The sequence below is a fragment of the Poecile atricapillus genome, chromosome 23 (genome assembly GCF_030490865.1).
Source record: "Poecile atricapillus isolate bPoeAtr1 chromosome 23, bPoeAtr1.hap1, whole genome shotgun sequence".
Classification (NCBI taxonomy): Eukaryota; Metazoa; Chordata; class Aves; order Passeriformes; family Paridae; genus Poecile; species Poecile atricapillus.
In genome coordinates, this window is record NC_081271.1 from 301,788 (window position 1) to 327,387 (window position 25,600).

The 25,600-nt window shown below is 54.4% G+C and overlaps 1 protein-coding gene across 3 annotated transcripts; it reads right to left on the reverse strand.

Annotated features, from left to right (window-relative positions):
* Positions 1–6,341: 6,341 nt before the first annotated feature.
* On the reverse strand, positions 6,342–22,780 carry WNT2B (Wnt family member 2B). 3 transcript variants are annotated; one of them, XM_058856077.1, is made up of 5 exons: positions 22,436–22,780; positions 10,848–11,068; positions 9,049–9,326; positions 8,408–8,672; positions 6,342–7,374 (listed from the first exon to the last, which is right to left on the reverse strand). In XM_058856077.1, exons 1-5 carry the CDS (start codon positions 22,597–22,599, stop codon positions 7,145–7,147), a joined length of 1,158 nt encoding a protein of 385 aa, XP_058712060.1. In that variant the 5' UTR covers positions 22,600–22,780; the 3' UTR covers positions 6,342–7,144. The 3 variants fall into 3 exon arrangements, with proteins under 3 accessions (XP_058712060.1, XP_058712062.1, XP_058712061.1); XM_058856079.1 differs by lacking the exon at positions 22,436–22,780 and adding an exon at positions 12,084–12,280; XM_058856078.1 differs by lacking the exons at positions 10,848–11,068; positions 22,436–22,780 and adding an exon at positions 10,368–10,812.
* Positions 22,781–25,600: the final 2,820 nt, after the last annotated feature.

Here is a 25,600-nt window from a genome sequence, read left to right on the forward strand (position 1 = left end):
GAAATGAAAATCTTCCTGTCCCTAGAAGTGCCAGCAATTCTTGAGGAAGGAGTTCTCTCTATGATTTTCCAGCGGGATTGTTCATGCTTTTGGGAAGCCATGCTTAGGAGGAGGGACTTACACCTGACCCATACCTTAGTAATACCCTATCAGTTATGTGTGTGTCTATGTTTTTATATATATATATACATAAAAAATTGCAATTATGGCTCCGGACAAGACAAATATTGATGTAATTTCCTTGAAACAAGAACTGTGGTGACTTTTACAGCCATTGGCATGGCAATAGCTTTTCCACAAGGCTTTATGTGGCATTGACAGACCCCTCAAATTTTCAGTTCATTCAGAGTAGCCAGTGATAGTCAAATCTTGAAGATCAGCATTTATTGCTATACCTGGATCTGTGTATTTGTAAACCAGGGTAATTACAGGCTCTTTGATCAGTTAGGCAGAGTTTGAGTTTGGGGTGAGTTTAGTTTGTTGGGTAGTTTTGGGTGCTCACAGTGTCTCACCATGTCAGACAGGTTAGTTCTTGATCAGGATGTCCAGGAGGAGAATGTGTCTGCATTCCTTCCTACCATCCTCTGACTTCTTCAGGGGTATTTTCCAAAAAGGACAGGAAGGGTAGAAGAGGGGGAAATGTTATCACAGTAAATCTATTGTTTGTGAAGCAATTAAGCAGCTGAATTCTTGTGTTAATTTGCCCTGTCTTACCACAGACTTTAATGAAAAGTGTCTAAAGATCTTTGTGAATCAGGACTTTATTGCATGTGAGTCTGGAGAGGTGATACAAATGTGATTTAACACATTAACAGCTTCCTAATGTCTGACATGAGTGTTTGGAAGTTGATGCTTACATGTATTTGATTGTATGTAGCTACTGAAGTAGGAATATTTCAGTGTAGTGTACCATGATGGTGCTGTGGGTGCTAGAGCAAAACTTTCCACTGGCTACTGGCACTGTTAGAATAATACAACTCTTACAGCAGAGGTGAAGCAGTTTAGACTAATAAATATTTCACGGTAACAAGGTCTGTTCATTGCAACCCTAGTTCATGTGGGCTATAAATCACATCAGGATTTTGGGGAATAATCTCTGGCAGATATTTACCATGCTGGGAGCCCTTCATTGCTGAAATTTGGAATAGATGCCTGTTAGTAGCTTGTATGTATGTATGTGGCAAAAGGACTTTTGATGCTGTCAGGCACCTTGGTCATTGAGGTTATGGGGACAAATTCATATGGAGATGGCCCTGGGGTTGTTCTCCATCCGGATTTGTCACAGGCCAGTTCCCTTCCTGCATTTCTCCAGTGCTGGCCAGGCATATTTATTCCCTGCTCCTCATCCTGGAATTGTTGTGAGGGTGCCAAGCCTCATAGATCCATGACTCTGAGCAAGCCAGGGTGTAAAGGTCAAAGTTGAGACCATTAATAACAAGGTGCAAACGGCTGGTTTATATGTAATGTGAAGCTTTTTACTTATTTCATTTTTGCACTTTGGGGGCTCTGTTTGCTTATGGAGCACTTGGTGTCTGGTACCTATTTAGCTGAGAGCAGGCAATTGGGTTCCTTCAGGCCTTCAGAGGAATGCAGAAAATTGTTCTCTGGTGTTGTAATTCTGCTGGGATAACTGGAGCTTATTTGTCTCCCTGCTTATTAAATGCATACTTGTCTAGAGGTCCTCTTTTCTTTTTCTTTTTCTTTTTTTTTTCCTTTTTCTGTTTCTTTTTTTTTCATGAGAAAATGTTGGGTGAATCCCAAGGACCACAAGTGAGAGGAAGATTCCAGGAGGAGGGGGAGAGGGAAGTGCCTGCACCTCTCCACAAGCTGCATCATCGACCTCCAGTGCCAGCAGAAAGAAGAGGTTAAATATGAGAGCAGACTCCCGTAGGGAAAGGAGATGTATGTATGGGGCTCGGCCAGACATAAATTAGTATTGCCCTTCCCCCTGCTCAGAGATGAGACAGCGAGGGGAGCAGCACCTCCCAAACACCAGCACAGGGGGTGTGTGGTGGGGAGCCAGTGAGGCCTTTGGGGTGTCGGAGTGGGCCCAGCTGCACAGCTCAGGAGCACATGGGAGCTGAGCTCTGCACTGTGGGCAGCAGGCCAGAGGGCAGACAGGGTTCCTGGGATCACAGAGTATCCAGAGCTGAGGGGACCTGCAGAGATCAAGTCCAACTCCTGGCTGTGCACAGGACACCCCAGTGATCCCACCCTGTGCCTGGGGAGTGTTCACCAAACGCTCCTGGAGCTCTGGCAAGGGGCTCTGACCATTCCCTGTTGAACTGTTCAGTGCCCAGCCACCCTCGGGGGTGACCCAGTCTAAACTTCTTCTCCAGCATTCATACTCTACCAGCTTCTGAGCAGTGCCCAGCCTGCCCTGTTTTGCTGTCAAAAGGGACAGACTCCTCTTGTCTGCATTTAATTAGGATGGCTGCAGAGTGATGTATGAGCTGTTGTCACCTGCTTTCGGGTCAAAAATCTCTACAGATCAGTCAGGATGACAGGAGCAATCACAGTGGCCTCCTGTGCTCTGAATTCACCCATCTCACAAGAAAGGTGGATAAAGAGTAAAAGCAGCTTCAGTTTCCAGCTCTCTCCTGGTTGCCTCCTCCCTGTCTGGAGCCTCCTTGGCAGGGTGTGCTCTACACACCCCAGCCCTTACTGAAAGGGACAAGACCGTGATCAGGGATGCTTCTCATGTGCTTGGAATTTTCCTCATTTCCAGCCTTGACTGCTGTTGTGAGCTCTTTGGTGGGATCTTCAGTGAGTCTGGTCATTGGGGAGAGCGAGGTAACACACCCTTGCTTACAGCATCAGGAAGGGTGCATCCACCACGATGAGTGTGTTCCTCCTTTGGGATCTTCCCCCTTTGGTTATTTCTGGCCAGCAACATTTTCCTTTTAGTCTGGATGCATTGAGTTGTGCAATCACAGTGCAGCCTCATCAGCTGGACCCTTCTCTTAACAACCTCTTGATTTCTTTGCTAATTTGGCTGTGGGCTTTCATCAGTTATAAAACAGTGACACAGTATGTGACTATTGCATTCTCCTGCCTTGACTCACCAGCTGTGATTCCAGAGCAGTGACCCCCGTGCTGCTGCTGGAGCAGCCCTCCATGACTCGGCGTTGGGAATGCGGGATGTGAGAGCTTGCACGCACATCTTGATAGGATGTGTGAATATTGGTCCAAATGCCACAATAAATCTGCCCCTGGGGGCTGGGCCTGTTACAGCAGGTGATCCCCCATGGATTACACTGACCACAGGTACTTGAGCAAACCCTTCTGTGCCTTTATGAACCCAACAGAGAACAGAAAAGGCCCATGGGGAGACAAGGGGGTGTTGGGATTGGGATGTAGCTTGGCAATGTATTCACCTGCATTGCTGAGCTCAAGGACTTAGGGGTCTTGCCATTACCTCCATCCCAAAAAATGGTGGTGGCACCTGGGCTAAGGCCTGTTCTCACCCATGTAGAGAAAATCAGAGTCATAGAATCTCCTGGACTGTGGAAGAGACCCATGAGGATGCATCATTTGGATGTCAAGTCCAATTCCTGGCACTGCACATTATTCCATGTTTCCAATGCCTTCTGCCTCCTCCTGTGTGTCCTGTCCAGCTGCTTCAGAGAAGGTCATATAATCAGAAGTTCATTAAGCAATTAATTCTGCACCTTGTCCTTGAGTGCAGACATGGTTTTGACTGGAAGGTTGTTAGAAGGTGAACTTGAGTAAGAGGCTCCCTCTCCATTTTAGGCAGATTATTTAAGAGGGGCTTGTGAGAGGGACTGAGTGTTCCCTGGTGAGACTGTAGCTTTCAGGAATGTTTTGAGGTGGAAAACAGCTGCTTGCCAAGGATGAGTGTGCTGGGGGGAGCTTGAGCTTCCATGGGGCTCATCTGCAGTAGGGCACTGACCAGTCTGAATTTCTTTCAGCCCACAGTGGGACCTTTTCTTGTACAAGCACTGGGAGTTTGCTCTGGCTGACCAGAGTATTTGTATTTGTATTCCAAGTCTGTGGTTTTCTGCTAATTGTTTGTTAATAAATGAGGGTAGCCTTGCATAGTCCTTTGCAGAAGAAACTCACTTCTGTCAAGTGGACTTGAGCTTGATGTGCTGTCTCCATGACTGCTTCTCCAGGTACTTCTGTAGCACTTGCACTCGATTCCAAGTATTTTACTCCTGTTATTTACTGCTGTGCCAGATGAACTCAGCTGCACAGGTGGACCTGGCAGGACTAGGGAGGGCTCCTGACTCAGCTGTGGTTACTCTACAGAGCACTAGAAGCATCCAATTTCAGCAGCTCACTGATGAAACCAGAAAGGGGGCAAGCCAATAAACACAACCTTTCCTCAGGAGTTTCCCTCTTTGTTTTAGTATACGAACATCTGCATTCAAGGGGAGGATATATTTAGGCAGCAGCCATTGATTGAGGTGTCATTCATCAGGTGGGCCCACAGATGATCTACAGGCACCCCCAGGGATCCTCTGCAAAGGAAGTGTTTGTTGATGACTGACCCTGGGTCCTCAGGCACTGGGTCCCTCCCAGCCCAGGGAGTGTGTCCTGCTCTGGGAGGGAGGCCTGGATTGATGGCTGAGGGGGCAGCATTTTTTTCAAGTCTGTCGTAAATTGAGAGTAGGTGGAGCAGTAATGAAGATAAATGAGAGGCTCTTCCCGGTCGATTAGCCTGTGCTGACGGATGCTGTGCTGGCTTGGGATGCCTTTGGCCTGCCTCAGACCTCCTGCTCACCTGCCAGCATTCCTCAGTACAGCCAGGATGGGAAAATTGTCTCTCCCTGAAATTCAGACAGTCTTGGAAGGGTCTGAGGGGAGACCAGAAGTCTGGATAAACACCAACTCCAATGCAAGAGCAGGGTGCAATGCAAGGTGCTGCACAACCCTCTTGTGCTGCCAGGGAATTGGTTTAATTCTGTAAGAAACAGGTTAGGCAGTGGGAAGATGGGATTCCTGTAACTCTCTTAAGTGCTCCATTAAAATGTCACCTTTTGGCTTGGCTGTGGCTTTGCAGAAGCTCTGCTGAAAGCCCTTTATCTGCATGAGCACTCTTGGGGGTTTGGCATGGAGGAAGGTGCTTAATCCAGCCCATGGCAGGCTCTTTTAATTCTTTGAGCAGTTCCCCCATTAAAACATGTTTCAAAAAGGATTTCTCTCCCCACTTAAACTATTATTTCCTAGGGCCACTGAGTAAAGTCCCTGTTTGGAGATGCTCTTGGTGCAGTAGCTGATGGGTGACTTAGGACCAGAATAATCTTCTTTGCCTTAATCCCATCCTGCTCCTTTGACCTTCCTTCAGACTTTGCTCTTGTAGCCTGCTCAGCTCCCTCCTGCCCACACATCTCACTGCTTCCAGGAGAAAACCCCAGCTTCTCAGGGACCCCTGACATGCCCTCTGCAGCAGTAAAGCAGACTCAGCAAGAAGTATTTGCAGGTGAATGTCCCTGTTGACTTGGCCTTTCTTATTGTTACAAGTTTGGAACTTCCATGAAAACTTCCTCTGTGTGAAATGCCCTTACTTGCCCATCAGCACAATGCTGAGCAATATTAGGAAAATGAACCCCATTTTTCCTGACTGAGGGAGGAGGCACAGCCTGCCTGGGGCAATGTGCAGCCTGGATCTGGTGGGAGAACTGCAGGAGCACCCTCAGCTTCAGGAATTGCAATGATTTAAGGTAATTTTTTACCTGGGTCACTTTGGTTTCCAGGTTCAACTGTTACACATTGCACTTGTTTGTGTGGATTGGGACCTTTTAACCAGACTCCATAAAATATCTGTATACTAAATAAAGCATTTTTACAATGTCTGCTTGCTCAAACTGGTGGAGAAAAGAAGAAATTTGTAGAGATGAGGAGTGGATCCCTGTAACTTACCTGCCAGTAGCTCAGCAGCTGCCTTCCCCTCCCCTCATCAACTTCAATTTTAATTTATTATGTTTAGAGTGCTTGGGGGTTTTCTAATGGGAAAGATTTATTTAGCATATCCTGCTCAACCCAGTGCTATAGAACCATGGAATGGTTTGGGTGGTACAGGACTTTAAACCTTATTTTGTTCCACCTCCGCCAGGGGCAGGGATACCTTCCACTCCACCAGGTTGGTCCAAGCCCTGCCCAGCCTGGCCTTAAACACTTTTGGGGATGGGGCATCCACATGTCCTGAAGCGTGGGGCTGCTGAGACACATTTCCCTGGGACTTTGGATGCTCAGCTCTGTAGGAAGCTTTGGGACAAACAGGAGCTGCAGACAGCAGGAAGACAAAGACTGCAGGCTGGTTCCTGCTCTGGGGGCATGCCTGGCTGAGTGTGTAAGAATTCAAAAAGCAAAGGACGTCATTTTCTGATACAGTTTTATAATGAATTTTGACTTAAAATAATAAGCAGTATACACAACATACACGAGCTGTACAGAGATGCTGTTGTACCGTTGACTTCAGAACCTACCAGGAAGTTCACAGGTCTCATTTGCTCTCTCAGGTGCCCCACCAGCATCTAGAGGTGGCCTTTGTCTCTGTGCAGTCCTTCAGGGTTCAGTTCCAAGTTACAGCTCCACTGGTTCCCTGTGCAGGGGACACAGGGACAAGCCTCGTGCAGAGGTGACTCTTGCTCAGTGGGGTTAGTGATGTGTCAGTCTGCTCGAGGGAAACACGGGTATCATGGAACTGTCTTACAGATTCACAACACCCTTCCTCTGGCCTTGCAAAAAAGAAAAAGCAAGAATGCTTTTGCAAGAGTGGATTATTCTGAGCTAGTGTTTTTCGCTGGTGAAGCTTTACTGTAACGTAGATTCTGTGGGGAGGTGCAGGATTCCTCAGCTGTCACGTCCTGATAGTCAGTCCTCCAAGTCTGTATTGGTTGCACTGTCCCTTTGCCAGGAGAACCTTTGCGGGTTCACAGTCTAAGCAAGGATCACAGCCTCCTGCTGGGTCGGGGATTAGTTTTGCTGAGCACATCGAAGGGCCCACAGTACCTCCTGGGAACTGTAGTCCTTTCCTTAGTGCTTTGTAGAAGTAATTAAATAAAAGCCATGCAGTTGAACTACAGCTCCCAGAACATCGTGGCCCTCAGGGCGCAAGGGTTTAAAAAACATTGCAAGGGGGGTGGCAGTGGCTTCTTCCCTCAGTGCTCCCATCTCCTCAGGTCTGGTCCAACCACTCAGCCCGTTTGGGTGCTTTACACGTGTGCACGTCCACAGTGTCCTCGCACTCCTTGCAGCGCACAGCGCAGCACCAGTGGAACTTGCACTCGCACTTGGTGACGCGGGTGACGCGCGTGGTGTCGTAGCCGCGCCCGCAGCACATCACCTCGCAGCCGTCCGTCCCGCGGGACACCTTGCTGCACACCCGGCCAGCCGTGCCCAGGGAGCCTGGGGAGGAAGTGAGAGCAGGTCAGGGTGCTCCTCTCCATCGTGCTCCAGCACTTCCCCACCCACCCACAGGAGTTACTGGTGACACTGGACGTCTCCTTCTACCATGGGGACCTTGGGGGCAACTGCTTTAGTGGGGAGGTCCCGTTGTTCCTGTCACAGCACGTGCTGCAGTGGGGTCTCCAAAGGCTCCACTCCAAACCTGCACTTGCTTTATGGACATGGGATGCCACAAGCCCGGCCAGGGATGCAGCTTTGGTGTCTCTCATGTCCCTCATGATGGAGGGTTGGAATGAGATGATCTTTCACATCCTTTCCAACCCCAAACATTCTGGGTTTGTATGACAATCTGCATGGCCCCTTTCCCATGCCCACTGCTCAAGCCTGTGTTTGCTACTGGCAGAGCATAAGAGCTGTAGGGGACAGGGATGGGCTCTCTGCAGCCCCTCTGTGCTTTGGGGGACCCCTGGAGCAGTGTGTGCCCACCGAGCCAGGCTGTGCAGCTGGAAAAGCGCAGAGCTCTCTGCTCAGGCTGAGGATGGTAGGACCATATGCTCCCCACCAAGCTCCCATGGCTGCTGCAAACTAAACTGGGAATGCTCCAGGCTGAGAAACCATTGGTCATCTCTGCAGGAGTCTGGCAGCCCTGATGCCTCTTTCCCTGTCCCATCACAACCTCGGGCTGTTTCAGAGGAGCAGCTGGCAGCCTGTGCATAGAACAGCTTTGTTGCCTGTTCAGAGGAGCTTTGCTCTGCAGAAGATGGGCTCTGAGGATACACTCCACTTCTGTGATGACCAGAAGCCTGAGAGGTTTGGGGCCTTGGGGTAAAGCCTGGAGATTTTTGACAAACACAGTCCTGCCTGTGCAGGTGTGGGGTGCTGTGGGGACTCTGGGTCTGGGTAACTCCTCTCCAAAGACTGGGGTTCAGTGGGGGAGCTGAGCCCCCAGGCTGGACTAGCTGGGAGCTGCTGGCCTGTTGGGAAGGGAGGAAGAGAGATGCTTTTGGGTAATGACTGGAGCTCTGGGTTTTACCTGCTGATTTGTCCATCACGCAGTAATCAGGTGAGTTCTCAAAATACACCAAATCTGTTTTTGTGGGCTTCCTGAAGTTCTTGTTGGCCACTGTGAAGCCAGTGCCATCCTGATTCATTGTCACCTGGATGGCCCCGTTGTATTTCCTCCTTAGGTAATCCCCTGTTTTTCGAAAATCTGACATTGCCAGCCAACAAGTCCTTAGTGTGCAGGAGCCGCTGACCCCGTGGCATTTGCACTCCAGCTTCAGGAAGCGCTTCACAGCCTGTGGGAAGAGGGATGGGTAAGGACCAGTGGTGACCTTTGGCATCAGGCACTGCACCAGTGTCTGCTCATTCCTGGTGCAGCTTCTCAGCCCTTGGCTGTGTGGGATGGGGCTCCTGATGGGAGATGGGGGCTGTGTACGGAGGCCACTGGTGCCAGCATCAGCGAGGGCACAGGAGGCAAAGGTAAGCGAGGTCCTGCCATCCCTGTGGGGCCATTCCCTAGGGCAAAGCAAGGCAGGGCAGCATCCAGCCTTATCCACAGCAGGAACTGCCCTCCAAAGATGCCCCGTTTCTCTGGCCAAGCTGTTCCAGCTGCCCAGTCCCCTCGGGAGGGTCTCTGTGAGCGCTGGGCTCTGCCCCGGGGGCTGCACTCACCATCCTCCCGCAGCGGTTGTTGTGCAGGTTCATCAGCGCCCGAGCATCCTTCACTTTTTTTTCCTTGGCATCCACAAAGGCTTTGGCAAAGCGGATCCCGTAGTTGATGTTGTCGCTGCAGCCGCCCCAGTCGAACTCCCCGCGCTCATCCTTGGAGCGGCCCCTCTTGAGCGGGTCACAGCTGCACACCTTGAGGTCCCCTTGGCTGCACGCCCGTGTGATGGCATAGACCACCCCGGCCGAGGAGATGGCGTAGACAAAGGCGGCCTCCCTGCTGCCTGCCACGGGGAGAGGAACAGGGATAGTCAGAGTGCCAGGCTGTGCCGAGTGCCTGCAGCCCACAAAGAACCGGGGCGTGGGGAGCGAGAGCAGCCTGTATGGGGGTAAGCCAAGCTCTGCTGACCGCAGCATCCAGCCTCGGCTTCCTGGGAGCCCTTCAGACTGATTGCAATGCCATGGCCACGGGTGCTGAGACCAGCCAGCACCCTTCCCCAGGGCCACTCCCTGTGCTCCCTCCTGGTGCTGTGTGGAGCGTGGAGGCAGTGCCAGCTCTGGCCAGGCTCTCCTCTCCCCGCGCAGCACAGCTTGCCGCCTGCTATTTTATGTCTCTGGTTCAAGTTCGCAGCTGTTTTTATAATGTTGTAAAAGAAGCTGCAAATCAAAACCATGTTAGTCTTCATTTCAAGAGCCTTTGAAAGCAACTTCAAAGGCAGCAGAGCTCTCTTTGGGCCTCGCAGGATGGGGCTGTGGCGAGGAGCTTTCATCATTCCCCGTTCTTTGCCAAGAGAGGATGCGAGCAGGAGAAAAGGTGCCGTGATGGGAACAGAGAGGCTGAGCAGGCAGGCTGCAGCATGGCAGGGTGAATGCTACATTCAGCATTCCAGTCCCCTTCCCTCCAGTCAGATTGGGCCTCTGGCTCGTGGCTCTGCTGCTTGTCCACCCCACAGGGAGCTGCCCCATCCTCCTGCCAGCTAGGAGCAAGCCCCCCACTCACCGGCTCCTCCTGTGGGGCTCACGTGTCCTCCATACGAGCTGCGAGTGGAAAGACTCTTCCAGCCGCTTTTGATTTGGAGGCCACATGGCTGGATGCTCCCAGCACGCCATGGGATGCAGCAGCATCTGTCCTGCAGTGCTGCTGCCTGTGCCGGGGCTTGAGCCCGCTCCCAGGGCCTGTTTGCTCCCAAAATACTCCCGGGGCAGCTGCAGCCCATGATGCTGCTCCTGCTCTGGAGCCGCCCCATCCCCATCGTGCCTTTCCTCTTTGTTAATTGGCTGCATTTCTTGGGTGCATTCCTGCCTGAGTTGTATCCATCCCTCACCTGGAGTGGGAAGGTCTCTCCCGGGCAGGGGCCATGCCCAGTCCTCTGTGCAGGGCTGGCACCTGCCCCGTAGGTCCTCCTCCACCTCGGAGCCTGGAGCAAGGATTGGAGCTGCATCTGTGCCTTGCCTCCCTTGCCATGTGAGGGAACAGCCAGTTCCCACGTGAATTGCTGAGTCCTGGCCAACCCCGCTCTCCAAATATTTATATATCCCATTACTGTTTACATATGAGCCTGTTCTCCGGAGGTGTCTCCTCCTTTGCCCTTCTCCCCCAGTGCTCCCCCTGCTCCATTTCATCTGGTGCAGCTATTCCAAATGCAGTGCTCTGCTCCCATTACTACTTGATTAATTTACAAGGAAAGGCAAAGCTCTCCTCAGGGAGTAATCCAAGCCACCAGGCAAGGCAGCCCAGTGGGAGGAGAGACTCTCCCAGGAGGACAAGGCACACGGTGGTGGGAAAGGGACAGGGCAGAACCTACTTCGCAGCATGACCCGGCCGAAGACAGTGTGGTCCCGGTCCAGGGTGCTGCAGTTCCAGCGGTGGTGCCGGAATTGGTGCTGGCACTCCCGGATCCACTCCTTGGCTCCCTCCCCAACTGACTGCATGATGTCAGGGTACCTCTGGCAGAGCTGTCGCTGCTTGTTCACCAGCCCGGGGATGTTATCACAGATCACCCTCGCTCCCAGTGCCCCGATGTACCTGCGGGAGAGAACGGTGCCACATCACTGCCCTGCCTGCAGAGGGGACTCAGAATCACTGAAAATCCTGAGTGGGATGGGACCCACAAGGATCATTGAGTCCAACTCCTGGCCCTGCACAGAACATCCCCAAAATCCACCCCGTGACTGCGAGTATAGTCTAAATACTGGCAGCCTTGGGGCCATGACCACTGCACTGGGGAGCTTGTTCAGTGCCCAACCACCTTCTGGGAGAACTATTTCCTAATATCCAGCCTAAACCTCCTCTGACACAGCTCCAGGCATTGCCTTGGGTCCTGTCCCTGCTCACAGAGAGGAGAGATCAGAGCTGCCCCTCCAGTACCCCTCAGGAGGAAGCTGCAGACCCCAATGAGGTCTGACCTCAGCCTCCTCCAGCTGAACAAACCAAGCGACACCAGGTCCTCACCCTACTTGATGGGCCTTATACTGAAGTCTATCTTTCCCTCTTTCCTTTCCAGCTGTGTCAGAGCTGCTCCAGGCTCTTCCCAGAGTGTCTCCACACAGCACTGTGCCCCCTTGCAGCATCCCATTGGCATGGGCGAGCTGTGAAGCACATGTCAAGACCTGCCTGGGACTGTGGTTCAGACAGGCAGGACACAGGGACAGGGCACAGCTGAGCCATCCCTGACTTTTTGTTCAATAAACCAATCCCAGACTGCACCAGCCAGGAGCAAGCAGAGCTTTTCTCAGTGTGTGCATCCCTGCAGGAAGAAGCAGGGAGTCTGTGGAGCTCATCTCCCCCCGCAGACAGTCAGCTCTGGGTGCTGTGAGTCACGGGATGTCTCCCATAAGCCTGGGCTGTGTCAACTCCTGGGGCAGCGGCAGAAACTTGCTGATGTGCAAAACCTCCCTCCCACCCTCTTCCCAACATCCCCGCGCTGTCGCTCAGCCCTGCTGAGCACAGCAGGATGGAGCCAGCTGAGCCCAGCACGGCTCATGCAGGCTCTGCCCTGTCTCCTGCCTGCTTTTGTCAGGAATGTCCATGGCACACACACCTGTGCCATGTGCAGGTGAGGGAGGAAGAGGAGCAGCCTTCATCTCTTGGTGCTGCACTCCTTAGTCACAGTGCTATCCCCCGGCTGTCGATTCCTCTCTGAGCATCTCCTGAACATTCACTCTCGTGCCCTGAAGCTCCAGAACTGGCAGAGCTGTGCTGTGGCTCCCACCTCGTGTCCCGCCCGTACCGCGGTCCCCTCCCTGCAGCAGCGGGGACTCGGAGCAGAAGACACGGCACAAAGAGCAGCCTGGCCGAGCCCCATGGGCAGCTTTCCACAGCCACGGGGGAGGGACCTGAGCTCTGCCCCGCACTCTCACACCAGCCCGGACAATGGCAGCGACATGGAATTTTCCATCCCAGTCAGCTCCCGCCTGCACCACCCGCTCACCCCTCTGGCTGCTTGTGCTTGAGGATGATTTTTGCCGCAGAGCACGGAGCTGGGATTCTGGCTGGAAGGGATGAGGTTTGGGTGATATTCAGATTTTTTCTAACCCCCAGACTGGAAGCAAAAACCTTCCTTCAATAATAATAAAAAGCAATAAGCTTGGACAATATTTCATTGTCTCTCTCTTGACATGTTCTCTCAGTTCTATCCACCCCAGAGAGAGCTCCCAGGCTCAGGAAAGCCCTGCAAGCACAGAAAGCAATGGGATCTGTTCCCTCTTTTAAAATATTTTGTTTAAATGCTGGCAGAAGCACAAGGTCATCTCGGGCTGGAGCTGAGGATAATAAACCCAGCTCCCCATGGCTTTGCAAGACCAGACTCCAAGGGGCAGCGAGCATTGTTATCACAGGCATGCTCACCAGCCTTTCATCCTGAAGCAGAGGAACAGGGAAGTAGCAGAAGCTGTTAGGGAAAGAAAAGCCGACAGGAGCTCCTCAAGCGCTGCCGACTGTGGGTATTTCACTGCCTCGCTCGTGCCAGACTGTGAGAACAACCCATTCCCTCCTGCGGAGGGCAGGGCACGGCAGAGGAGCATCCCACCAGCTGGATGATGGCACGGTGGCATCGAGTGGGACTGCAGAATTCCTACGGGGAAGCATGGTCAAGTCCCCAGCCCGAAATTCATTGTGCCCAGCAAGGATGGGGATGGCTGGTTTACCCCTGCCTGGGCTGGCAGGAGCAGTGATGAGGTGCTGGGAGGCAGCAGGTTGCAGGATGGAGGTTCAGTAGCCAAAGCTTCTCTTTTCTGGAGAATAGTGATGCTGGGGAAACTGGAAAAGCTAAAATGTTCTGTGATGGGCCACCTCACCAGGGGCCTTGTGGGGACCCCATCCCCTGCTTTGCACCAGCACTGCTGGGCTGGGGCGCTGGTCTCCAGTCACAGCAGCGGGCTGGGACACAGCAGCTGCTCCCGGACTGGAGAGTGATGGATAAAGCACTAACAGCATCCCCCGGGAGACCGAGATCAAGGGAAACCCTCCAGACAAGATAAACACTAGGCACTCCCTTTTTCACACTGGAAACTAATTACTGCTCCTTAATTCTCCTGCCAAATACCCAGATCAGAACAAACATTATCAGCAGAGAAAGTGGAAGGAGAGTAGTGCAAAGGGCACCAACTGCTGCAGCAGCACCTCGCCATGTGCACCCCAGAACTGCCAGGGTCAGTGGCTGCCTTTGCCCGTGGCAGTGGTTTTACAACAGTGCCTACAGGATTCCTTCAGAGTTTATCTACTGAAATCTAACACACAACTAAAGGGAAATTCCTCCCATGTCCTGGAAAGGCTGTGGTTATCTCGGCAAGGACGAAAGCTTCCACTTGGTGAGAAATGCTCCAGTTGGGTTCAGTTACTTTGAAATGCAGCAAGACAAGGAACATCAAAAAATTCTGCCAAGCAGAGTTTTGGGAGGCGAAAACCCCAAACATTTGTTTTGGATAGATGAAAGCATCCCTTCCAATTTCATTTTTCAAAATCTGTGACATTTTAAAAACACTGCAATGGGAAAGACAATGGATGTTCTGAGAAGTCCCCAGCTGCCTTATCAGAACTTTGTTTTTGAACAAATGAAGCTGTGCTGGAAGTGGCACACTTCTGCAGAGTTGTTCCCTGGGGAAATCTGAATTTTCCAGCTGAAAAAAGCCCCACACAACCCAAGCCCTGAGTTCGGAAAAGTCTGTGAGAGACAATTGCTGGTGCTGGAGGCTGCTCAGGCCTGGGCTTCAGGGCTGGGAGGAGAGAGGCAGGAGCAGGAGCTGGGCAGCCTGCAGTGAGGGGGAGCTGGAGGAAGGGAAGAAGGAAATGGATAATTGAGCGCACGTGGGGATAAGGATCCCCCGCTCTGTCCAACGCGATTCCATTCGCCGCTGCCTCCTCAGGGTGCCCAAAGCCCTGGCATCGCCCTTTGCCGGCTGCGGAGCCGTTTGCCCAGCCGGGCGAGGGCTGGCACCGTCCCTGTGGCCAGCCTGGGCTGGGCGGAGCTGCAGCGGCGAGCTCGGAGCGCCCGGGACCGGGCTGGGCTGGGCTGCGGGACCGGGCTGGGCTGGGCTGGGCTGCGGGACCGAGCCGGGCTGGGCTGCGGGACCGGGCTGGGCTGCGGGACCGGGCTGGGCTGCGGGACCGAGCTCGGAGCGCCCGGGGCCGGGCTGGGCTGCGGGGCCGGGCTGGGCTGCGGGGCCGAGCTGGGCTGGGCTGGGCTGCGGGACCGGGCTGGGCTGCGGGGCCGAGCTGGGCTGGGCTGGGCTGCGGGACCGGGCTGGGCCGGGCTGGGCTGCGGGACCGGGCTGGGCTGCGGGGTCGGGCCGGGCTGGGCTGGGCTGCGGGACCGGGCTGGGCTGCGGGACCGGGCTGGGCTGCGGGACCGGGCTGGGCTGCGGGACCGGGCTGGGCTGCGGGACCGGGCTGGGCTGCGGGACCGAGCTCGGAGCGCCCGGGGCCGGGCTGGGCTGCGGGGCCGAGCCGCTGCTCCTGCCCTCCCTCCTCGCTTCTCGCAGCAGCGGCGGGGGATGGAGACCCCACGTTCCAAGGACAGGGGCTCTGGAGCCCTGCTCTCTCCCTGCCAGCCCCCCTGGTCCCTGCGAGCCCCAGGGATGCTCCGGGGCTGCGGGAGCTCGTCCCGGTGCCCGAGGAGCAGGACACAGCCGGCATGCGCCTCCCTCCAAGCTGTTCTTCTTGCGGAGAGTCTGCTGACTTCGGCTCTTGTAAACAAGGAGAAACCTAAATTGCTTCTAAGATAAACATGCAAATCAGAGGCAGACGCATCTATTTACTTGGTAGCGTGCGGGCTGTTCCCCGTTCGGCGGCTCTGTGCTGGATGGGTCCGGCCCCTGAGCCTCCCCCAGGCTCCTGCCCAGGGCACAGCTCAGAGCTTTCCAGGGCCGCGCTCCTCCCTGCCCCTGCTCGCCGGGAAATGCCTCTTGGAAAATGAGGACTTGAAGAAAGAAATTAATGTAATGGGAAATGGTAAAATTACGTGGAATCAGAAACTGTCCCGTTGCTCTTCCAGAATACCAAGGTGTTCCTGCAAAATGAGTGCCCTAATTTAGTTTCCAATGAAATTTATACTAGATACTGCTTTAGCTAAGACTTAATTTTTCATCATTACATAAGGCATTGGAAAACCTTTCTGAACATGACTTGATCTTAAAAGGGAAATCTTTGGATTTGCCATTCTCAGACAAATCAACATTCAAGTGCTCTGAATTAAAACATCTGCTTGAAACGTTATAAATTCCCATCGTGGGTTGGTTTAAAGGCACAGATTTAAATCTGATTAATAGAAACTTAACTAAAATCACTGTCACAGCTTTATCTGGGAGAAGGATGTCCGTGCAAGCAGCTCAGGTGATGCTCAGGATCCAGGTGTGAGGAAGCTCACGGAGTCCACAACTGGTCCTTGACACACAGAGAACCAGTGCAGGAGGCTCCCTCACTCGTTAATGCCACTTATTCATGAAGAGAGAGTTTGTGGGTGAAAACTTGAGCGTCCCAAAACTTTGCCAGTAGTTTGCACCTCCTTGTTTGGTGGCAGAGCTGAGTGGGAAGAGGAGCATGGGTGGACACGGAGCCCAGGGCCAGGAGGAGCTCTGGTCAGACACAGCACCGTGAAGCCCTTCAGCACAATGGCTTTGAGGTGGAGGGATGCTCCTTCCATCAAAGGGTCTCCACAAGGGCAGCAGGCTGGGCTCTGACATCCCAGGGAATGGTTTTCTGCTGGAGAATTTGTCTTTCCTGGCACAGCTGCTCCCTGCCAAGTGCAAGGTGTGCTCAGCTGGGGTAAGGCAAGCTGGAATCCTCAGCCATGTCAGCTGCTCGCAGAGTTCTGGGTAGCCTCTGCTTCTGAGGTCTGAAAAGAGCTCTGAGGCTGAGCAGAGAACATGGTCTGGCTTCTTGGTGGCATCAGAGGCTGCTGGAGTCCATCCCCAGGAAGAGTGATTCAGTTCCCCATTGCTCTGTCCTCTGACAGTCCTGAAGGATCATCTCGGGAACCAAACTATCCTGGCTTCTGCCCTCTCCCCATCCCACTGAGTCCTCATGAAATCTGTATTTTGGAGGGAGGCTGGTAAGCCATAGGCAGCTATTGGAGACAGCTTGTGCAGATCGGATCAAATCCAACACCCCTGCCTCTTTGCCTGCTAAGGAGCAAATTCCATCATGCCTGGCAGCATTTCACCTCCTCAAGTTCTTTGCATACTTCCCAATGATGCTGCACCTTCCCTCCCCTGCTCTCCCTGCTGTGGCAGACAATTTACAGCCAACTGCCAAGCACTTTGGGTTGCAAGGTGCTATACACATCTGAGACATTATTTTAGTATTACAAACCCTGAGTATTTTATTAAGCCCCACTGGGAACAGGGCCATCCTGGCCTGCTGGAATTGTTAACGCCTTTGAGTGATTAATAGTCCTAATTTCCTCACTTAGAGCCACTACTCTGCATGTTGAGAACCTTAGTCTCACTTCAATAATTTTTAATATCATAATGCTGAGCCACTACCAGTGCCACTCAAAGGACATATTTTTCATTTTCTGCACCATTATCTTTTTTTTCCTTGTGCATCCCTCTTTTAAATCTATCTGCCTTCAGATCCTGGTCAGAGTCCCCTCTCTGTGGTTTTTCTGCACCCTGTGTAGTCACTGGGATGTAGTTTCTGTGAGGACTGAAGCACTGTGGTCCTGGGGAGATGGAGCAGGTGGGTGCTGTGGTCTGCTGTCCCCTGGGCAGATGTGGGAGGATTTCCTGCTGGCATCTCACATAACAGTAACCTGAAAATTGAGGTCTGAAAACTTTGGTCAGTGCTGGGTAAAAGCTGTTCCTCAGGGACATTGTTGGTGGTGCATGAATAAAAAATAATTGTTCATTAAAAATACGCTTTACCCTTAAGGACCCGTTTTTTTCTCCCCAGATCTCAAAGTCCTTTGCTAAGAGGTGGGAGGTAGGATAGCCTCTGATAATAAAGCTGGATTATGATTCTCTTTTCCATGGCACCTCCTGTGTGTTGGGTGTGAGCTGCTCCAAGAGGAGGCTCTGTTTCCATGGGCTCTGGCCCAGCACAGATCTCCTCATGGCACTGCTGAAATCACTTTTGGTAATGGTAAAAGATAATGAGTTTGGAAGAGCAGAAGGATTTTTTTCCTGCTGCATTTCTTTCTAGGAAAGATTTCCCATAGGTGTAAGTGACCCTAATGAAAAATGGACTAAGCAGCACAGTTAGGATTATTGTAACTGTGCAGAGTGACTGAGAGAACCCATCTGTTCCACCCACCCTAACCAAGAACACCAGGGCTGCTGCAAAGGCCACGGGGTTCATTCTCCATCAGTCTGACATTACTTTAAAACTTATTTTTCACAGCATGGATGCCTGGACAGCCAGAGCAGCAGAGTGCCTCAGGATAAAGACTTCCTGGTCACTGACCTCCTGCTTTTATTGCCATGCAAAGTGCTCTGCAACAACAAACTGACAGCCGGGGCAAACACCCCGGGGATCTCCGTGTCCCAGGAGCTGCACGTCCTCTCTCCTTGGAGGTGGCAAGTTCTGCTCCTGGAAATTTGTCCCCTGTCCCCGCTAATTCAGAGGGGCTGGAGCTGGATGCTTTAAGGTCCCTTCCAACCCGTTCTGTGATTGCACGATTCTGTATCTTGCCTGCAGCAGTGCCAAGGCTGAAAGGGTGAAGAGCTGAGCGGCAGCAGAGGCAGAGGTGGCGCAGGCAGTGGCTCACCCACAGCACAGGATGGGCTCACAGCTATGGACACACAGCCCTCGGAGCCCCCACACCGCCTGTGAGACCCTCTGGGAGCAAAGCCCTCGGGGGCTGCTGCGGGTGTGCCCAGCTGAGACTGGCACGGAAGGGAGGAGCAGCACCCCCCGCCCCAGAGGGTTCCATGGAGGGCTGTGGAGCTCCTCCATGCAGCTGTCTTTCCCTTGGCGTAATTTCAAACATTCCTATTTATGCTATTTCCCCTCCCACACACCTTAGCATGATGCCTGCTTAAACGAGCCTCTCTCTCCTACATCCTGTGTCCACACACGTGGGGCTCCATTTTTCCACCACTGCTCGTACCTGGACCGTGAGCAGCACCGGTGCCACAGCAGACATGCATGGCAAATCCTGCAGAAGAACAGCAGTGGGAGTGCAGCCAGCAGCCCATCGTGCTTGGGTGGAATGTCCCCTTCTCCATCTGCATGGGGGTGTCCTTGCCAAGCCCTCGGCCAGAGCCCAGCACCGTGTCCAGGGGTTGCTCTAGCACAGAGGGAGACACGGGCAGTCCTGCTTCACAATTTGCCCTTGGCATGTTTTCCATGCCCATAAACGCACTCCACCTTCCCTGGCCAAAAAAGGGAGCTGGACCATGACAGCTGCCTGACTCTGGACTGGTCATCCCTCAGAATCCCCATACAGGCATCACACCCTGGGACGCAGCAGCTCTCCTGGAGCCTGACGGCACCATGGGTAGCCCCATGTGTTTGCTGGGCTCCCACACACTCTCCAACCCACACCCAAACTCGCAATCCTCTTCCTTCCACAGATTTGTTTTATCTCTTTGGGAGCCTGATGCCTCCCATCTGTTCCAATGCCAGATGAAATTAAATATTTGTAGTTTCCAAGGGCTGTGGTTAGCAATAAACAAGTTCGCTAACAAGGATTTGGTATGCTGGGGAGCTGGGGGGGTCTGTGTGGGTTGCAGGAGAGTGGGTGTGTGTGAGGGTGGGATGCAGGGGGATATCAGGGCTTTGTGTACATTTTTCTTTAACCAAACCTTTAATTTCAGAATGGCTTTCCACACCAGAACAGCTCGCTGGGCTCTCAATAGCGAGTAAACTCTACTTAGTTATTTACACCAAGTTTGTTTATTACACAGTTTATGTTTATAAGCAACATTTGTCTAATCTCCTAAATCTTTCCAAAGGAATTTCAGAGGCCGCTTTTGGGGTCCGATGGCCTCTCACGGCGCAGCCCTGCCAGCCGCCAGCCCCGACCACGCTCTTCTCCCTGCCCAGCACATGCAAGTGTAAACGGGATTTAGGGATTTTCCCCTTGCATTCCTTCTTAATTTCTGTCTGTGTTTCAGCTGGTATTTTGTTGCTAAGTAACACTTTGGAAGCATTTATGCAAGGGTGCTGCTGCCCACAGCCACCCCGCTGTCACTGTTAGTCACAGCCACACAGGCCACAACCACAGTGTCCCCAACCTGTCCCCTCTGAGCTCTGAGCACGTGCACTCACACACCACAGCCACTCTTTGGGATGCCAAAGTTCACCAATTCCTGGCGTTGATGTCAGGCCGTTGGGCCATGCCTGACGTCACTGAAAATTAATAATTTGCAGTTGTTTAGAAGAAACATTTGGTTGATATTTCCTTTCCGTGTACTGTGATCAGAGTGGACCCAGTTTTTCCTATTAAACTACTTAAAAAGTTGACTCTGAAAATGAGAAGCATTTCCTCTAGTTCCACAAGTTTATTGTGTGTGAATCCCTAGAAGAATTTGGCAATAATAATTAAAATAAGGAACGATGATGTACAACCAAATGTATTTACTGTAATATCAGTGGTGCTAAAGATGTGCTTGGAAACCTATGCAAATCACTGAATAACTTTTTCCCAAATCACAGCTGGTTGAAACCATTTTCAGTGAAACACAATTTCATCTAAACACTCTATTTTATCAGGACTGACATGTCCAACACATCAGCACTTGGTTCAGTTCAGGCTTTTCTTAGGAATGTTCTGCTTTCCAGAAGAGAAAGTTCAGTTGAAAGTGTGAATCTTAAGAGTTTAATCTATTCCATTTCTAATGGTTTTTGTTTTAAAAGTCGTGTATTTAAGGTCCTTGGGAGCAATACTGCTTGGCGAAGATGTCCAGAGGGATTTTGCCTGGCTGCCCCGGGGAGCTGCCCAGGGCTGCCCTGCTCTCCTCTCCCCTCGAGCTGCCAGCCAGGGGCTGCCCTGCAAGCTGAGAGCACAAACTGCTGTGGGAGCTAAATCTAGCTTCCTCCAAACAAGCCACAGCTACTGAGGCTTAAAACGTGGCTGGTTTTCCTCCCGCTTGCTGGGAAGCGACACACGCTTGGAATGAGGGCAGACCACAGCGGAGCCGTTGTGGGGAGAAGTGGGGTACGACAGCAAGGGAAATCGGTGGTTTTAACTCTCCTCCTAAAGAGGGAATTTTCACCCTTCAGGCATCATCCACGTGTGCTACCAGAACTGCCCATCTCTGGGCAGATGATGCTGTGACTACTCCATTCCCCCTTTTCTTCCAGCTCTAACAAACTCCTTCCTTCCTTCTTTCCTTCCTTCCTTCTTTCCTTCTTTCCTGCCTGCCTTCCTCTCAGCTTTTCACATTTCTCCAGCCTCACCTTGCCCACAGAAGCTGTCCTGCCCTCACCTGCCCTGCCGGGTTGGGGCAGAGCTGCCTCTGGAAGCCAGGTCAGCGCTTGTATCAACCTGAGACTCCCCAGCACTGACTCATTTTCTCTCCCAGTGATTCCAGTTCCCCTCAGCTGACCAGGCTTCGGGAAAGCTCCTCTCGGCGTGCCTGTGAACAGCCTTGCTCTTTCTACTTTCCATTTGTCCCCTAAAGCATTTTCTGGTCTCTTGAAGAAGTTGCTTTTGTGTTTGGTTGCTGCCAGCTGCCCTGTCCCCTGTCCCCTGAGCTCCGCACTCTCTCCCAGCCCCGCAGCTCTTCCACCCGCCTTTCTCAGCCTGGAATGGCTCTTCTAGGAAAGGCAGCCCGGCCAGACGTGCTCTCAAACTCCGTGAATACTTGTCCTATCTGCATGTGCTCCCGGTCCCTTACAGAATGCTCCACGGTAGCTGAGAATTTCCAGAAACGACTTTTTTCTTTCAGTGGCAGATGGGTTGAATTTGATTAAGTTTTGCCTCATCCACCGTGATCTGTTAATGATGATGAGATTGGCATAGAAAACACTGTTTTCCACAAGATTAGAGAGGACTTTTAAGGGTGGGGGACACTGAGAACTTTTCTGCAGCCAACTATTTTTTTTTTTTTTGATCCTCCAGTGTTGCTGAACTACTGAAACAGCACAGGGTCTCTTGGAAAACTTCTCGATCCTTGTTTTCCTAATTACTGTTATTCTGCATAGACGCATTTTCATTGTTACACGAACCGGGGCAGGAGGAGACTAATTTCCAGAAGGTTTTTGTTATGGCGTCATTTCTGTCTGTTACAAAGCCTCATCTTATCTAAAGGAAGGGGGACATCAACTTCTTCGCTTCCCAGGAGCAAAGTAATAAAACCGCGCAGGCAGCAGCGCAGCCCGCGGGGATGGGAGCTCCGGCGGGGTCAGGGTGGCTCAGGGGCTCCAAGCGGCCGCCGCTTCCCCCTGTCTAAACCGCGGCTGCCAGAGCTCCCGCAGCCCGTGGGCTTCGGCTCCCGACAGAACCGGAGGTCCCTGCGGCGAGTCCCATCCCCAGGGAAGGAGCGGCGGCATTTTCGGGGTGCCCGTGACCACCGCGGTGACGGCGCCCCAGGAAAGACTCGGAACCGGCCCCGGGGCGGTTCCGTCTCCGCCGCTCTGCTCCGGGAGTCCGGGAGCGGCACAGGTGGAGCCACGGGGAGCCCGCAGAGCCCCGGCCGGTCCTCGCCGGCTCCCACGGCCGCACGTCGGGCTCCGGCTCCGGCTCTGCGGGGCTCGCGGCGCTCCCGTCGGCGCTGCCCCCACCCGCAGTCGTTCTTCCCCGTCCCCATCCCCGTTCACATCCCCACCCTGTCCCCGTTCCCGTTCCCGTTCTCATCCCTATCCCCTATCCCCCATCCCCGTCTCCATCTCCATCCCTGTCCCTCGACCGCGCCCCACGCACTCCCCGGTGGCCGGGGTGGCGCGGGGTGGCCCGGGGTGGCGCGGGGTGGCCCGGGGACCGTCGGGTCGCCGTCGCGGGGTCTCACTCACCACCACGAGGAGTCGGCGCGGGGCGTCAGGGCGAGCAGGAGGAGGACGAGGGGAAGGCAAAGCCGGGGGGCCGCGCCCGCCGTCCGAGGGAAGGCTCCGCACTCCGCACGCCCGGGGGCCACGGCAATCCCAGGAGGCGCTTCCAGGCGGTTTGGGCTGAGCATATCTCTCCGGGGCGGGGTCCAGATGGAGAAATGACCGGGGAAGGGGGTCCTGCCCGCTCTCCCCTCGGGGCACTGCCCGTCACGGCCCCGCGGCGCGTCCGCCGGCTCCGCGCTGCTGAGCGAGCCCCGGCTGGGCCCCCGCGGCCGGGCTCATGCTGCGGGGGGCGGCGGGGGGGCTCCCCCGGGGCTGCGGGGCGCTCAGCGGGGCCGGCGGCTCCCGAGCGGAGCGGGGCGGGCGGCGGGGCCGGGCCGGGCCATGGAGGTCCTTGCGCGGAGGGCGAGGGCGCTCTGGGGATGGGAGCGCGGGGGCCGCGGCCAAATATTGCCGGCGCCCGCCGTGCTGCGGGCTCTCATTGGGCAGAGTCAGAGACGCGGAGCCGCCGCTCCGGCCGGACCGACCCCCGCCTCCCCGAGGGCACGTCGGACAGCCCCCTCCGGGCTCCTGCCCCCTCCGGGCTCCTGCCCTCTCCGGGCTCCTGCCCCCTCCGGGCTCCTGCCCACTCCGGGCTCCTGCCCCCTCCGGGCTCCTGCCCCCGCCGGGCTCCTGCCCCCTCCGGGCTCCTGCCCCCGCCGTCCCGCACCGGAGCCGCTCCCACCGCCGCTCCCGCACCCGCGGGGATGCTGCGCGGAGCCGCCGGTCGCGGCCGCCCCGTCGGGGCCCTCCCGAGGAAGGGGGTCAGCGGCGCCGCGGGATGCGGGGTGAGGGATCGGGGATGCGGGGTGAGGGATGCGGGATGCGGGGTGAGGGATCGGGGATGCGGGGTGAGGGATGCGGGATGCGGGGTGAGGGATCGGGGATGCGGGGTGAGGGATCGGGGATGCGGGGTGAGGGATCGGGGATGCGGGGTGAGGGATGCGGGATGCGGGGTGAGGGATGCGGGATGCGGGGTGAGGGATCGGGGATGCGGGGTGAGGGATGCGGGATGCGGGGTGAGGGATCGGGGATGCGGGGTGAGGGATGCGGGATGCGGGGTGAGGGATGCGGGATGCGGGGTGAGGGATGCGGGATGCGGGGTGAGGGATCGGGGATGCGGGACCGGGGTGCTGGGGCTGGGGCCGGCCCCGCCCGCTCTCGGGCCCGCCAGGTGTCACCGCTGGGTGGAGAAGCGCAGGGCGAGCCGCGCTCCGCGGGGCCCCGCGGGGCTGTGTCCGCCCGCAGCAGCGCCCGGGCCGGGCAGCGCACGGAGATCCGCTCGCCGGGATCCCAGCCGTGGGGTGGAGGCGGTGCGGACCCCACAGGTGCCCGGGGACCTGCAGGTCTGGGGCACAGCGACATAGTGGGCATCCACTCCCTGGCATGGTGATGGCCACAGCAAGAGCCACCATCGGGTATCGGTGTCCAAGCTCACACACAACCCTTTGCACTAACTGGGCGAGGGTTCTCCCTTCTCTACGTGTCTCTGTCACCTGTGTAGCTCACCTGAGCTAGTGGATGAACTGCCCCGGGCTCTCAGCTTTCCTTCCTTCATCGCCCTGAAACTGGTGATGGACACTTGGTGAAGACCAACCTTGCCTGGCAGTTCCCTCTTCCCCACGCGGTCCCTGGCTGGTCCTTTCACACCATGGACTTGAGCAGGCATTTTGGTAACCTCTCATTGTCAGCACTTTTGTGATGTACCTGATTAATTACTGGGACTGTAAACCCCATTATCCACCAAAGTCCTTTCCACATTGCCAGAGCCCTCGGCCGCCCCCTCCCCTCCAGCCAGCTCAGCTCATTCTGCTCTTTCCTTCCTATTCCTGTTCAGATCAGAGAGTGACTTCCCCAGCCTGGGAGAAACAGGGACTAGAAGATCACACATGGTTATAATCCAATTATGCTTTGGAAAACTGCAGTGACACAAAGCTGGTGCTGGTGGGGTGCTGTCCTTTTGTCCCAGAGCCCACACAGAATATTGCATTACAGCTTATCCCCAAAGTGGACTAAAAAGGCTGATATTTATAGACTGGAAGGCTGTGAATTTGTTCAGAAGACCCATCACAGTGGGCAGGATGCTGGAGGCTCTGCTGTGGCAGTTTTGTGGGCTTTTCGCTGTTACTGGGTTGTTTTAACACAGAGACAGGGGCTGGAACACTCTGAATCCTGCTCTCATGGGAGGGAGAGGGAGGAGGTGACAAGCACGATGTTCATGCGAATGTGCAGGTCTTGTGTGAGACCTCTGGCTCGGGATGAAACTCAGGATGAGAGCAAGACAGGGCAGTGCAGGCAGCAGTGCCAGCCCTGGGAGAGGAGGGTGATGTGTCTTCAGGACGGGTCACAGCTGAATTTTGGTGTGAGGTGAAATGTTCCGGCTGGGTGTCAGAGCTTTGCACCCAAGATACTGAATTTGTCTGTCAGCCTGGTGGCTTATTTGATGCTCCTCTCCATAAAACCCGGGTGACAGCCCCAGGCACTGCCCTGGGTTTGCGATGGGCAGAGGAGAGGCCAGGGCAGCTCTCACTCCAACCGGGCAGAGCCTCGTGTTTGATCTTCCATTCAAATTAGCAGCGCTCGGGGTGTCTGGGTGCTTCGTCCACATGAGCTGCGGTGAGTAAATAAACAAGGCTCTGCTTTCAAAGGCTTTCACAGTTCATTAACTTCAAAGGAACGGGCTCTCTATTTTCTTAGCAGGTCGGTCATTCCACAGACGTACTCTGGATGCTGAAGGTGGTCATGGCAGGAAGCTGGGACAGCTGCTGCAGGTCCCGGTGTCACACACAGAGCTGTGGCGAGGGGCACAGGAACACTCCATGGTCAGTGTTATCCCTAAGGAGGAGAATTTCTTGCCCCAAGGAGCTGCTCCAGAGGTGGCATTCAGCCTGCAGTGTGCTCGAGGCACCAGCAGCCAGGGTTTGCAAGCCATGGATGGGCACACATGGATGGCTCCATCTTTGCATGGAGATGAAGACAGAGTGATCTTGCCTGCCCCTGTCCTCTCCCGCTGTCTCTCCTGTCACTGCTCTGGGTTCCTGCTTTGGCTGTGCAGCCACAGGGGCTGGGCTGAGCCGAGGTGCAGAGGGA

Excerpts from the sequence above, each read along its gene's own strand:
- WNT2B (XM_058856077.1), bottom strand. The coding sequence starts at position 22,599 with ATGCTCAGCCCAAACCGCCTGGAAGCGCCTCCTGGGATTGCCGTGGCC. Across the intron at positions 8,673-9,048 it reads ACAACCGCTGCGGGAGGATG|GCTGTGAAGCGCTTCCTGAA; the intron begins GTGAGTGCAGCC and ends CTCTTCCCACAG. Across the intron at positions 7,375-8,407 it reads CGTGATGGACAAATCAGCAG|GCTCCCTGGGCACGGCTGGC; the intron begins GTAAAACCCAGA and ends CTTCCTCCCCAG.